Source organism: Anabrus simplex, chromosome 7 (genome assembly GCF_040414725.1).
Source record: "Anabrus simplex isolate iqAnaSimp1 chromosome 7, ASM4041472v1, whole genome shotgun sequence".
Lineage (NCBI taxonomy): Eukaryota > Metazoa > Arthropoda > Insecta > Orthoptera > Tettigoniidae > Anabrus > Anabrus simplex.
In genome coordinates, this window is record NC_090271.1 from 115,989,820 (window position 1) to 116,002,225 (window position 12,406).

At 40.9% G+C, this 12,406-nt stretch overlaps 1 protein-coding gene across 1 annotated transcript in view; it reads left to right on the top strand.

Moving 5' to 3' along the window:
- Window positions 1-2,581: 2,581 nt before the first annotated feature.
- The window catches only part of LOC136876949 (esterase FE4), a 50,680-nt gene continuing 40,855 nt past the window's right edge, over window positions 2,582-12,406 (top strand). The window contains exons 1-2 of the mRNA XM_067150718.2: window positions 2,582-2,840; window positions 11,408-11,533. Coding sequence (XP_067006819.2) covers window positions 2,631-2,840; window positions 11,408-11,533 — 336 coding nt within the window. The 5' untranslated portion in view covers window positions 2,582-2,630. The remainder of the gene's footprint in view (window positions 2,841-11,407; window positions 11,534-12,406) is intronic.

Consider the following 12,406-nt stretch of genomic DNA (forward strand, 5'->3'; position numbering starts at 1 on the left):
AGGCCCAATTACATCTATTCCTGTTGCTTTATGAAAATAGAGTTTATTTACCATCTTTTCCAATTCCTCAAGCGTAATTTCACCAACATCACTTTCCTCCTCCCCATGAGCTCGGTTGTTCGCGACATCACCAGGAAAATTTCCTTTTATGTTGAGAAGATTCTCAAAATATTCCCTCTACCTGTCCAGTTATTCCCTGGGATCTATTATGGGTTAACCTGAATTACCCAAAACACTGTTCATTTCCTTTTCCCTCCCTTCCTAAGATACTTTATTGCTGTCCAGAAAGTTTTCCCTGCTGCTTGACCTAGTGTTTCCAGGTTATTACCAAAATCTTCCCACGACTTCTTTCTGGATTCAACAACTATAAGTTTCGCTCTGTTTCTTCCATCTATGAACAATTTCCTGTCTGCATCCGCCCTGCATGGAGCCATTTTTGATAGGACTTCTTTTTACGTTTACAAGCTGCAGCACTTCATCATTCCACCAAGATGTTCGCTTTTTTCGCATCTTTACTCACAGTTTTTCCTAGGCATTCCCTTGCTGATTCTAATATACCACTCCTGTATGCCACCCATTCTCTTTCTATATCCTGAACCTGCTTACTATCCAGATTTCGGAACTACTCACTAATCCTATCCAATTACTTCTGTTCAATTTCCTCGTCATGGAGATTTTCTACCCTTATTCCTTTACAGACAGATTTCCGTTTCTCCATCCTAGGCTTAGGGGTACTTAGTTCGCTACAGATCAAATAGTGGTCCGTATCATCAAAAACTCCCCGGAAAACCCGTACATCCCTAACAGATTTCCTGAATTCGAAGTCGGTTAAGATACGATCTATTATGGATCTGCTACCCCTACCCTCCCATGTGTAGCGGTGAATAGCCTTCTGCTTGAAGAATGCATTCGTAACTGCTGAACACATACTAGCACAGAAGTCGAACAAACGCTTCCCATTCCTGTTTGTTTCCATAGCTTCCTCACATTTACCAGTCACCCTTTCGTATCCTTCGTTTCTATGTCCAACTCTCGCATTGAAATCGCCCATTAGCACTATCCTATCCTTGCATTTGACCCTGACTACGATGTCACTAAGTGCTTAATAAAACTTGTCTACTTCATCCTCATCTGCATGTTCACATGGTGAATACAGTACACTGAGTCAATTCTTGTCCTAATTCCTCCAACTGCCAAATCTACCCACATCATTCGCTCATTTAGGTGCCTAACAGAAACCATGCTGCGTGCAATAGTATTCCTGATGAACAGTCCTACCCCATACTCTGCCCTTCCCTTTTTAACATCCGTCAAGTATACTTAATAACCTCTTCCTCGTTATCTCCCCTTATCCGAATAGCATTTACTCCTAGCACATCAGGTACATCCTCTTTGCTGACTTAGCCAGTTCCACATTCTTTCCTCCATAATCCCCATTAATATTGATAGCTCCCCATCGAGTTCCGTTTCGTTCGCCAAGTTGTTTCTAGTCTGTCATATGGGAGTGGGACACCTACTCCCATAGGTTCGAGGCTTGCTTAAAATATTCTGAGCTCGATAAATTCATGAAGCATGATTCTACCCTACTTGCACATAGTTCAAGTGAGGATCTCTTCTTTAACGGGTTAGGGACCACCTGTCGATTGTGATGACCTAGCCGCCTGAAAACAAGGAGGACTATGACTCAGAATATGTCCGAGATGCCCACTTCCATTCCGTAGCAACTGGTATCGCGACTCTCAGGACCACTTACTAGGCTACTCAGCCGTTGCTCATGGTTCACGAAGTAGGACGTGACTACAGTAACCCTCACCATGAACCATTCACCCCTTAAAAAAGTATTCATTCCTCCATTAATGTTCAACGTAGTACCTCAAAATTTCACAGACTGGACACTTTTACACCCTAGATGTTAAATAAAATAGGGTACGAAGAACCTCTGGTCTGTGGTACTGGAATGGTATCGTTGACATGCAAGTCAACAATTTTTTCATTCCTTCCTGCTAAACGGTTTAACATACGAAGACAAAATTGTCGCCGGTGTATTTCAGACCTAATACAGTAGTGAACAACGCAAAAACGTACATGGATACTAATAGTGATGGTTTTTTTCGTTATATCTACGCGTATACACACACAGCAAGCCAGTAGATATATATATTTTTTACAATTTGCTTTACGTCGCTCCGACACAGATAGGTCTTATGGCGACAATGCGATAGGAAAGGCCTAGGAGTGAGAGGGAAGTGGCCATGGCGATCAATAAGGTACAACGCCAGGATTTTCTAATTGTGAAAATGGCAAACCACAGAAAACCGTCTTCAGGGCTGCCGACAGGGGTTCGAATCCACCATCTCCCGGATGCAAGCTCACAGCTGGGCACCAGTAGAACAAGGTCGTAGGAAGTATGTAGAGGGTAATGTTCTTGAAGTCAGGTGATCTAAATTAGAAAGATAAAAGTTAGTGGACCATTATACAGTGTCTTATCGATGAAATGAAATCTTGCAAAAATACTTGAGATTAAGCTCTTGAGTGGTAAATCTAATCACAGTTTTCCACTTTATCTACATCAGAAGTTCGTAGTCAGCTGTGAATAACTGTAAGTGATCCGTGGTCTTCAGAGCATAGAAATGAAGGGCACAAGAGCACTATTTTGGACTTTATTCGTTCTGGCCACCAGTCAGCTGGCGGAAGTCTTCTCTGATGACGAGTACCCGATCATAACACTGCCACAGGGTGCTCTGAAAGGGAGGAAGGTGACTCCAGATAATCTTTCTCCTTATTACACCTTTCTCGGCATACCTTATGGTAAACCACCAGTGGGAAATCTCCGTTTTAAGGTAAGAAAATGCCAGAAACATTGTGATGTTTCTTCATTGTGTCAATAAAATTTAAATTTAAGGGAAGATGTAGCGTTTAAAAATATTGAAGCTTAAGGGTTTCCTTCACACAAAATATAAGAAATGTACCTGATGTTGTTGATGATGACGATGACGAGGTAGGAAGAGGGTGGAAACTGGTGTCACCATATATACCACTACTGTCGAATGACATAAAGGGGAACGCTCAAGGCTTAAAGTCACCATCGGACGGACGAATAACCAACAACAACGTCATACGCCCCCTTGATATGAACACTGCTGAGAGATTTGGAACTGAACCCCGTCTTTTGGCACTCAATCTAGTGATTAAACATTGTATACTACCATCTCTCCTACCCTTCCGATCAACATTTTGATGGTGAAAACGTTTTCCGCCAATGGGGCTCGAACCGGCTAACCACGTTATCAGACCGTAAATACTTCACGTTTTAACGATCATGTCCTAAGGCGGGGACATTTTATGACTAAGTTAATGTATTAGTTGTTACGAAATTCGTTCATAAGTGATTAAATCCTTTTGTCGCGACTTCTATAAAATCGAACCGAACGGGCAAGTTGGCCGTGCTATTAGGGGCACACAGCTGTGGGCTTGCATTCGGGAGATAGTGGGTTCGAACCCCACTCTCGGCAGCCCTGACGATGGTTTTCTGCAGTTTTCCATTTTTCCATCAGGCAAATGCCGGGACTGCACCTTAACTAAGGCCACAGTCACGTCCTTTTCATCGCTAGGCCTATCACACCCTATCGTCGCAATAAGACCTATAAGTGTCGGTGCGACGTAAAGCAAATAATAAAAATAATAAAAAACATTGATTAACGAAATCATGTCCTAACATTAAGGCTTATAGCTCCGAAATTAAAGATTCGATTCCAGTGGCTGAGGTACCGTTTTATTGAACATAAACGAGAAACCTGACACTCAGTGGAATTCAGTTCAGTGCACATGGCGGTGGCACATTTTCGAGAAATGAAAAATCATTGCTATGACTTCTGAACCAACTGTCGCATTTGTAGCGGCATTTAAAGAACTTGCCACGGTAAATGTTAGTACGTCCATTCGTGAAAACAGGATGTCAACCTTCTGTTCGTTAGGAGACGTGTGAGATACTATGACAACAGCTTCATGCTGCTTCGAATGCAAGAGGGTGTTGGCATTAAGTGTGAGGCCTCACACTTGGACAATAAAGCATGAACAACGTTGTTATGTGATTATGTTGTGTCTCAAAAAAGGTTGGTTTACGAACGTGTGTTAGGACTCCTCTACCCGTTTCAGTGTCTTGTACGCAATCATGCTGGTTATACCTATAATTTTGAAACACACTTATTATTATGTAGATGCATGTGTGTTTTAGTCCGCACATTCTGATGTGTGACCCATTTCCATTCAAATAATAATAATAATAATAATAATAGTAATAATAAACTATTTCTATCTTTCTTTCCTACATACTTTCTTTCTTTCTTAATCCATTTACCCTCCAGGGTTGGTTCTTCCCTACGACTCAGTGAGGGATCCCACCTCCACCGCCTCTAGGGCAATGTACCTGAGCGTGACTTTGGGTCGGGGGATGAAACTGGGAAGGAGGACCAGCATCTCGCGCACGTGGCCTCACCTGCTATGCTGAACAGGGGCCTTGTGGGTAGCTGGGAGAGTAGGAAGTGATAGATAAGGCAGAGCGAAGGAAGCGGCCGTGACCTTAAGTTAGGTACCATCCCCGTATATTCCAGGAGGAGAACTGGAAAACCACGGAAAACCACTTCGAGGATGGCTGAGTATTGAATCGAACCTCCCTCTACTTTGTTGACCTCCCGAGTCTGAGTGGACCGCATTCCAGTCCTCACACCTTTTTTCCAAATTTTGTGGCAGAGCCGCGAATCGAACCTGGGCCTCCGGGGTGGCAACTAATCACACCTTCCAGTACAACACAGAGGCGGATAATAATAATAATAATAATAATAATAATAATAATAATAATAATAATAATAATAATAATAATAATAATAATAATAATATCGCGTTTCAACCTCCATGGTTCAGGCGGCAGCGCACCAGCCTCTCACCGCAGGGGTTCTGTGGTTCAGATCCCGGTCACTCCATGTAAGATTTGTGCTGGACGAAGCGGAAGCGGGACAGGATTTTCTCCGGGTACTCCAGTTTTCCTTGTCATCTTTCATTCCAGCATTATTCACCAATATAATTTCATTTCACCTATCCTTTTTTATGCTAGTGGCTTTACGTCGCTATTTTAATCAGTACACCCCACATCGACTTTGACTGGCAGTAGACATGGAGTCCTTTTCGAACTCCTGTATAAGCGGCGTTAGTAAAGAGGGCCCTTGTAAATAATAATTCCCTTCTCGATTTCACTTTTAGAAGGCAAGGGAGCGTGCAATTTTGTTCGAAACTCCCCTACCCGATTTGTGTGTGCCTCTGGGCAAGGGTGCCTGCCATTATGAATAAATGTACCCATCGAAGACGTGACTGCCATTAGGCATAATGGCCTGCTATTTTAATGGAAACTCACCAACTCGGTGTGACTGGCAGTAAGCTGGCTGGCATTAGGAAAAGAGGCCTACAATTATAATGATAACAGCACAACTCAATTTTGACTGGCAGTAGGCAAGTCGCCCACCATTATAATACAAACTCCTCAACTGTACTGTCTGGAAGTAAGAAAGGGGGCCTGCGATTGTGACGAAAACTTTCCAAATCGATTGTGACCCCGTATTAGGCAATGGGGCCTGCCATTATAATGTAAACTTCCCAAATCCATTGTGATTGGCAGTAGGCAAGTGAGCCTGCCGTTATCATCACAACTCCGAAATTTACACCTTACATTGGAAACAACGTATGGAGACCTCCCAATGCTGTTTCTCGGATAACGCTAAGAGACATACGAATTAAGAAATACCTTATTCACTGCATGTGCAGTAATTTGCTTCGATATCCTTATACAATGTAGAATACCGTAGCGAAGCACGGGTACATTTGCTTGTTATGTATAAAAATTCAGTCTGTTTGTGATCACAAAATTCTAAAAGGATTCAGTCGATTGACTTGAAATTTTAACACTAAGTTGCATTTGAATATGAGCGTGTTTAGGAAGTGTTTTGAACGAAATCGGAGAGGTAGTTTTTTATACTGAGTCATTTTATGGAATTGATTTAACTACAAAGCCGCACCAAGATTGTATCAACCTTGATGGACAGATGGACAACGACTTACGCTACATCATTATAGTGCGGTAAGAACTGATGTATTTAGGAGGATGGAAAGGCGCATCCATGTTTTATGGACCTATCTTGCTAGGAGGTTAATGTAACTAGGCAACTCATTGCCTGTTATTTGGAAATAGGAAACCAACATGCCGTGATCGAGATGTACTTTCATGTAACTAGGCAATGAGTTGCCTGTTATTGTGAATGTGAATAAACATGAGTAAATGTGTCCTGTGCTCGCAAAACTCTAAAAGTAGTCGATGATCGTCTGTGTTTCCACCAGCCATAGTACGAGTTTTTATGATTTGAATCGAGAAGAAGAAAGCACAGTAGCTTCAACAACGCCAAGAACAATTAGATAAGAGCTTCATATCATCGAATTGCATTTTCATACCGACCAGATATTCAGTACAATACCTCGTGTAAATTCGTTTAAATCGGAAAAATTGACCAGTTTGTTCGCACTGCAGAGCAATGAAATTTAAATGAGAAAGGAAACCCTGGAATGTGGTGCGCGAACGGAAAAGTGAAGCTACCTCAACCTGAGCAGTCAAAAGAACCACTGAAAAGTTTGTTAAATGGAATTATTGATGCTTCCTCAAAAACATAAGAAGTTACAATTCCTGTTTTCAGATGAATTCATTCGGTGCTAACGTTATAGCAGAGCATTTTATGCCGACATTTCAAATTCACGGAAAATTTACCACAGATTATTAATATTTGCTTCCTTTCCCCAGCAATAATCATAAATTGCTCCAAATCTATTTCATCGGAGATGAAAATGACCGACTGAATGCACGCTGCCAAATCTCTACTTGAATCAGAAGGCATATCGTTGAGTCGTTGCAAAAAACATTACATGAAAAGAATAATAAATTTAATTAGTATGTTCTAAAGTGCTTTTGATCTCATGTTAGCTAGAATATATTTATGTACATACCCATTCATTTCATATCAGATTGAGCCACAGCGAAGCTTGGCCGGGTTTACTTAGTAACATATAAATATAACCATCACTATAGGCATAGCGACACGCAGTCGCACAATGATATTGACCTCTGAGGAGAGAAGTGACAAACTCCTTCATGAATGATGGTGTTCACATATAAATAAACATCACCCAAAATCAAGGCCCATGTACACACTTCCACACACGCGCACACACACACACACACACACACACACACACACACACACACACACACACACACACACACACACACACACACTTTCTGTTCAATTTATTTATACTGTATATGAGTTGGTGTGACTAATTTAAATGTGTCCACCATATTCCTTTTACACAATCAATCAATCAATCAATCAATCAATCAATCAATCAATCAATCAATCAATCAATCAATCAATCAATCAATCAATCAATCAATCAATCAATCAATCAATCAATCAATCAATCAATCAATCAATCAATCAATCATTATTGATCTGCATTCAGGGAAGTCACCTAAGTGGCACATTGTCTGTCTGTTGTTTTCCTAGCCTTTCCTTAAGTGATTGCAAAGAACGTGGAGATTTATTGAACATGTTCCTTGGTAAACTATTCCAGTACTTAGCTTCCCAACCTAAAAACTAATATTTACCCTAAGTTGTTCTCTTGAATTCCAGTTTAATCTTCATATTGTGATATTCCTAATTTTAAAAACACCACTCAGACTTATCCGTCTACTAATACCAATCCACGCCATCTCCACTGACAGCTAAGAACACACCACTTAGTCGAGCAGCTCGTCTCCTTTCTCCCAATTTTCCCAGCCCAAACTTGCAAACATTTTCGTAACGCTACTCTTTTCTTGGAAATGACCCAGGACCGGGCAAGTTGGCCGTGCGGTTAGGAGCGCGCGGCTGTGAGCTTGAGTCCGGGAGATAGTGGGTTCGAATCCCACTATCGACAGCTCTGAAGATGGTTTTCCGTGGTTTCCCCTCTTCACACCAGGCAAAAGCTAGGGATGTACCTTAATTGAGGCCAAGGCCGCTTCCTTCCAACTCCTAGGCCTTTCCCATCCCATTGTCGCCAAAAAGCCTATCTGTGGCGGTGCGACGTAAAACCACTAGCAAAAGAAATCACCCAGAAAAATCGAGCTGCTTTTATCCGTACAGATTTTTCACAAAATCAGTATGAATATGTAGGAAAGGAGTATATTAATGAATTCTCAATTGTATCCAGAAATCATAAACGTATTTGTTTCACTTGCCAGTAAATCTATGATCATAAGGCTGGCGTACTGAACACCTAAAGTTACCTCCGAACTGAGCCGAGAATGAAACCGACAACTTGGGCAAAGCAAGATAGCGCTCTAACACTTGATTTCTCTTCCCGCCTATATTCCTCATATTATTATTCTAGATGTTTTAGTGAAATCTCTCTTGATTGGATTAAATGAAATTCATACCTGATATTCTGATTAACCTGATATCATGCCTCTAGAGGGGCGGATTAAATAAATTGCACTTTAGGTAAATGCAGATAATAAAAATAAAAATGGAAGATCAACAGTACGAATAACACCTAAGTACAGTACACACATTCTACCTGACAGGTAATGACATCTTAATTATAGATTAGGTAACGTTTTGATGTCAGAGACATCGAAATTACGATCTCCAGAATTAAAACTTGTTAGTTGGCTGCTTCCACCGCCCACCCTCCGGTGGTATAACAGCATTAGAAGATTGCTTTAATTCAACGGTTTTGGCTCTGAATAAATCCAATGATATTGTGCTAATCGATGATTTCAGTTCACACATATCCTGGCAATCAACAACTACCGGAAAAGTAACCGACATTGCGGACTCATTTATTTTGTCAAATTTCATAAACGGTCTTCACCTACATCAGTTCTGCTTAAAGCCCACCAGAAGAAATCTGGCAACATTTAACCCCCTCTTCTCCATAGTGTCTGCTGGCAGAAATATTCTTAGCGCTGACCATGACTCAATTGAAGCTACTATCGGCCTACCTGCTTATCGTCATAAAGACTTCACACTCGCTGCGAGGCAAGCATTTCCTCAATGGAGTAAAGTAGACTGGCTGGTTGTCAACCAGGGCTTCACATCCCTCATTTGTTGCTGGTTACCAGCAGCGTGATGTCAACAGTGCGGTTTACCACTATTAAAGAAAATGTCCCTTTCTGCAAACCCAGAACACACAAATATCCCCCCAACTCCTAGCTGAAAGCCGAAACTATACTGCTACTAAAGAAGAAAACCCGTGGGTGATCACTCTGGAAGTCTATCCCCAATTCACAAACGTATAATACTTTTGAACGCCTAAGGAAAATTCAAAATCGCATCTTAAGAATGACTATAACCGGCGCATCACTTCTGTACCTGGACTCCTTAAGGACAATTTCCGACCCTCATTTCATCATGTAGAAAGTCACCCCGGATTCCACTGAATCTTAAACTACATAGTGATGATGTCTCAACTGAATTAAGATCTCAAGAAGTCAATGAGTACTTTCACTCTACCTTTACCCCTCCCGCATCTATCACAGAACTACCACAGATCAATCGTGTTTGCAAATATCAACGACTCCAAATGAAGTTTAAAATATTCTCAATAGTCTCCCAACAAATCGCTCCACCGGGCCCAATGTTATTAGCCCTATATTCCTCAAAAAATACTTCTGCATTTCTCTGTGCACCGTTATCTATGGTTTTAAACCTGTGTTTGGCTACTGGTACATTGACCGACAGCTTGAAACAAACTGATATCACATCTATTTTCAAATCTGGCAACAAACATGATATCTCATCATACCGCCCAATATCTATCGTTCCAATACTATCCTCTGTCCTTGAAAGAATAATCCACCGCCGACTCCTCATTTTCTCACAACCGTACCTATTTGAAGAACAACACGGATTCACTCGCCGAAAATCATGTCTCACAAACCTCACAGTTCTCAATCACCATATCATTTTAGCGTTAGAATATAAATCTCAGTTAGATGTAATTTATATAGATCGCTACCAGATTTTATATCCATGGTCCCGTCTTGTCATTGATCAAAAGTTTCCTCTCCGGCAGAGGATCTCATCATGGTTATCTGTGTTATCAGGTTATCTCAGGGCAGTATTCTGGGACCCCTACTCTCTGTTTTCTATATCGATGACATAATTCTCTGCACCCAAAATAGTCAGTGTTCCCTCCTCTTGTACGCCGACAACCTGAAAAAGCTAAGAAAAGTTTTTACGCCTGATGATTGGGATGAATTACAGACTGTACTCAATTCGTGTGGTGACTAGTTTAAGAAATGGAATCTTTCTCCCATTGTTAAGAAGTGCAATACAGTCTCCTTTTCCTTGCTAAAGGAAGGAATGAACACTGCCTATCCCATCCAGGGAAATACAGTACATTGCAATCGACTTCTCAAGTAAGAGTTAGGTGTTATAATACACAGTAAACTAACCTTCTCTGCTCATATTCATTCTATGAAATCCCGTGCTGTGCGTACCCTGGGCATTCTTTATAGGTTCACTGAAATTAATGATATTAACGCCTTAAAATTATACTTTGTCTCGTATGTTCTCCCCATTGTTGACTTTTGTTCCCCTATTTCGTCCTCATCTACTGTCACAAACATATCAACTAAATAGAATTTTTTTCACTTTCATTGTCATGACTCGCAATCCTTTTTATAGGGGCAAAACTAAACCTGACATTTTGAACTACCTGTGTATACTTGATCTGAGAATCCGTTTACAATTTTCCGATCTATATTACCACCATAAAATAATCAATGGCAACACCGAATGTAATACTTCACTTTACACGTTCTTCCCCGCCCTAAACGCAACCGGCGCACATATCATGTGTCCCGTCCGCGCCTAACATTACAACAACGCTCTATCTTCCACGTTCTCCATACACCTGTTAACTCACTGACAAGATATCGACATATTCACACCTTTTGCAACCTTCAAGCAAACAATTATAAGATTCCTTTGAAGTCCTCTCCAGGTTTCCATTTTATTCCGTCCCTCCAACCCTCGATCTTTCTTCTTCCTAATTTCTGTAACCGACACTTGCCAGTTGTCGTTGCCATTGTTGTTACATTGTTATTGTTAATAATTGCTCATTTATTTTTGATATTTAATATTGTTGTTTATACCGTTGTTATCTTTTACAATTATTTATAATTATTATTAGTGTAAAATGGCCCTCCATAGGCTGAATCTAACAATTAAATAAATAGATTATTATTATTATTATTATTATTATTATTATTATTATTATTATTATTATTATTATTATTATTATTAAGATTTTGTGTCTCTGACAGGCTCCTGTTCCTGCCGAGCCATGGAATGGCACCCTGGAAGTCCTACAGGTAGGAAACAAATGTAAGCAGCCTGGGGCCTCTGCTAGTGATGAAGACTGCCTCTACCTAAATGTATATACGCCGGAGGTGAGTAAAGAGGAGTGCAGTACGGTATCATATAGGTTAGACTCGACTCAATCTGCAATATTAAGGCGAAATGAGGCATTTTCGGAATGATTATAACAAAAGTAATATACTCTGGAAGAAAAAGTACTTCAGATCAATAATATAATTTACGTTTCATTACTTCACTTAACCGGGCGAGTTGGCCGTGTGGTTAGGAGCGCGCAGATGCGAGCTCGCATCCGGGAGGTAGTGGGTTCGAATCCCAATGTCTGAAGCCCTGAAAATGGTTTTCCGTGGTTTTCCATTTCCACACCAGGCAAATTCTGGTGCTGTACCTTAATTAAGACCACGGCCACTTCCTTCCCATTCCCAGGCCTTTCCCATCCCATCTTCGCCATAAGACCTATCTGTGTCGGTGCGACGTAAAGCAAAATAGCAAATTACATCACTTAATTATAAAACGAATATACTCATTTGAGAGTTCGGCATGAGCTGTATCAGAGAGCGGTTCACTGTACTCTGTTTTCACTGCGTGTGACGTTGATGTGTTAATATTTTGCAATAAAATAAATTGAAGAGAAAATTGCAAACAATAGCATTGGAAGGAATACAATAAAATGTGTATTTAGCGACAAGACCAATAAATGAACTCAGGAATTCTGTAATACCACAATGTCCACGAAATGGTGCAGAAGAAATGCGATTTGAGTAAGGCAAGTTGTTCAAGGGTTGAATTGAAAATGGAGGTGGCGCCTGTGAGGTGGGCAACCCACAAGGCAGGGGGTCAATGACCTACTTTTAAACAAACCGACATAGCGTCCCTCCTGTATTTAAGACAGCTGGGGTAATGGCTCCGGTTCCCCTCCGATGGGGAATATAATAGAATCTGAAAAT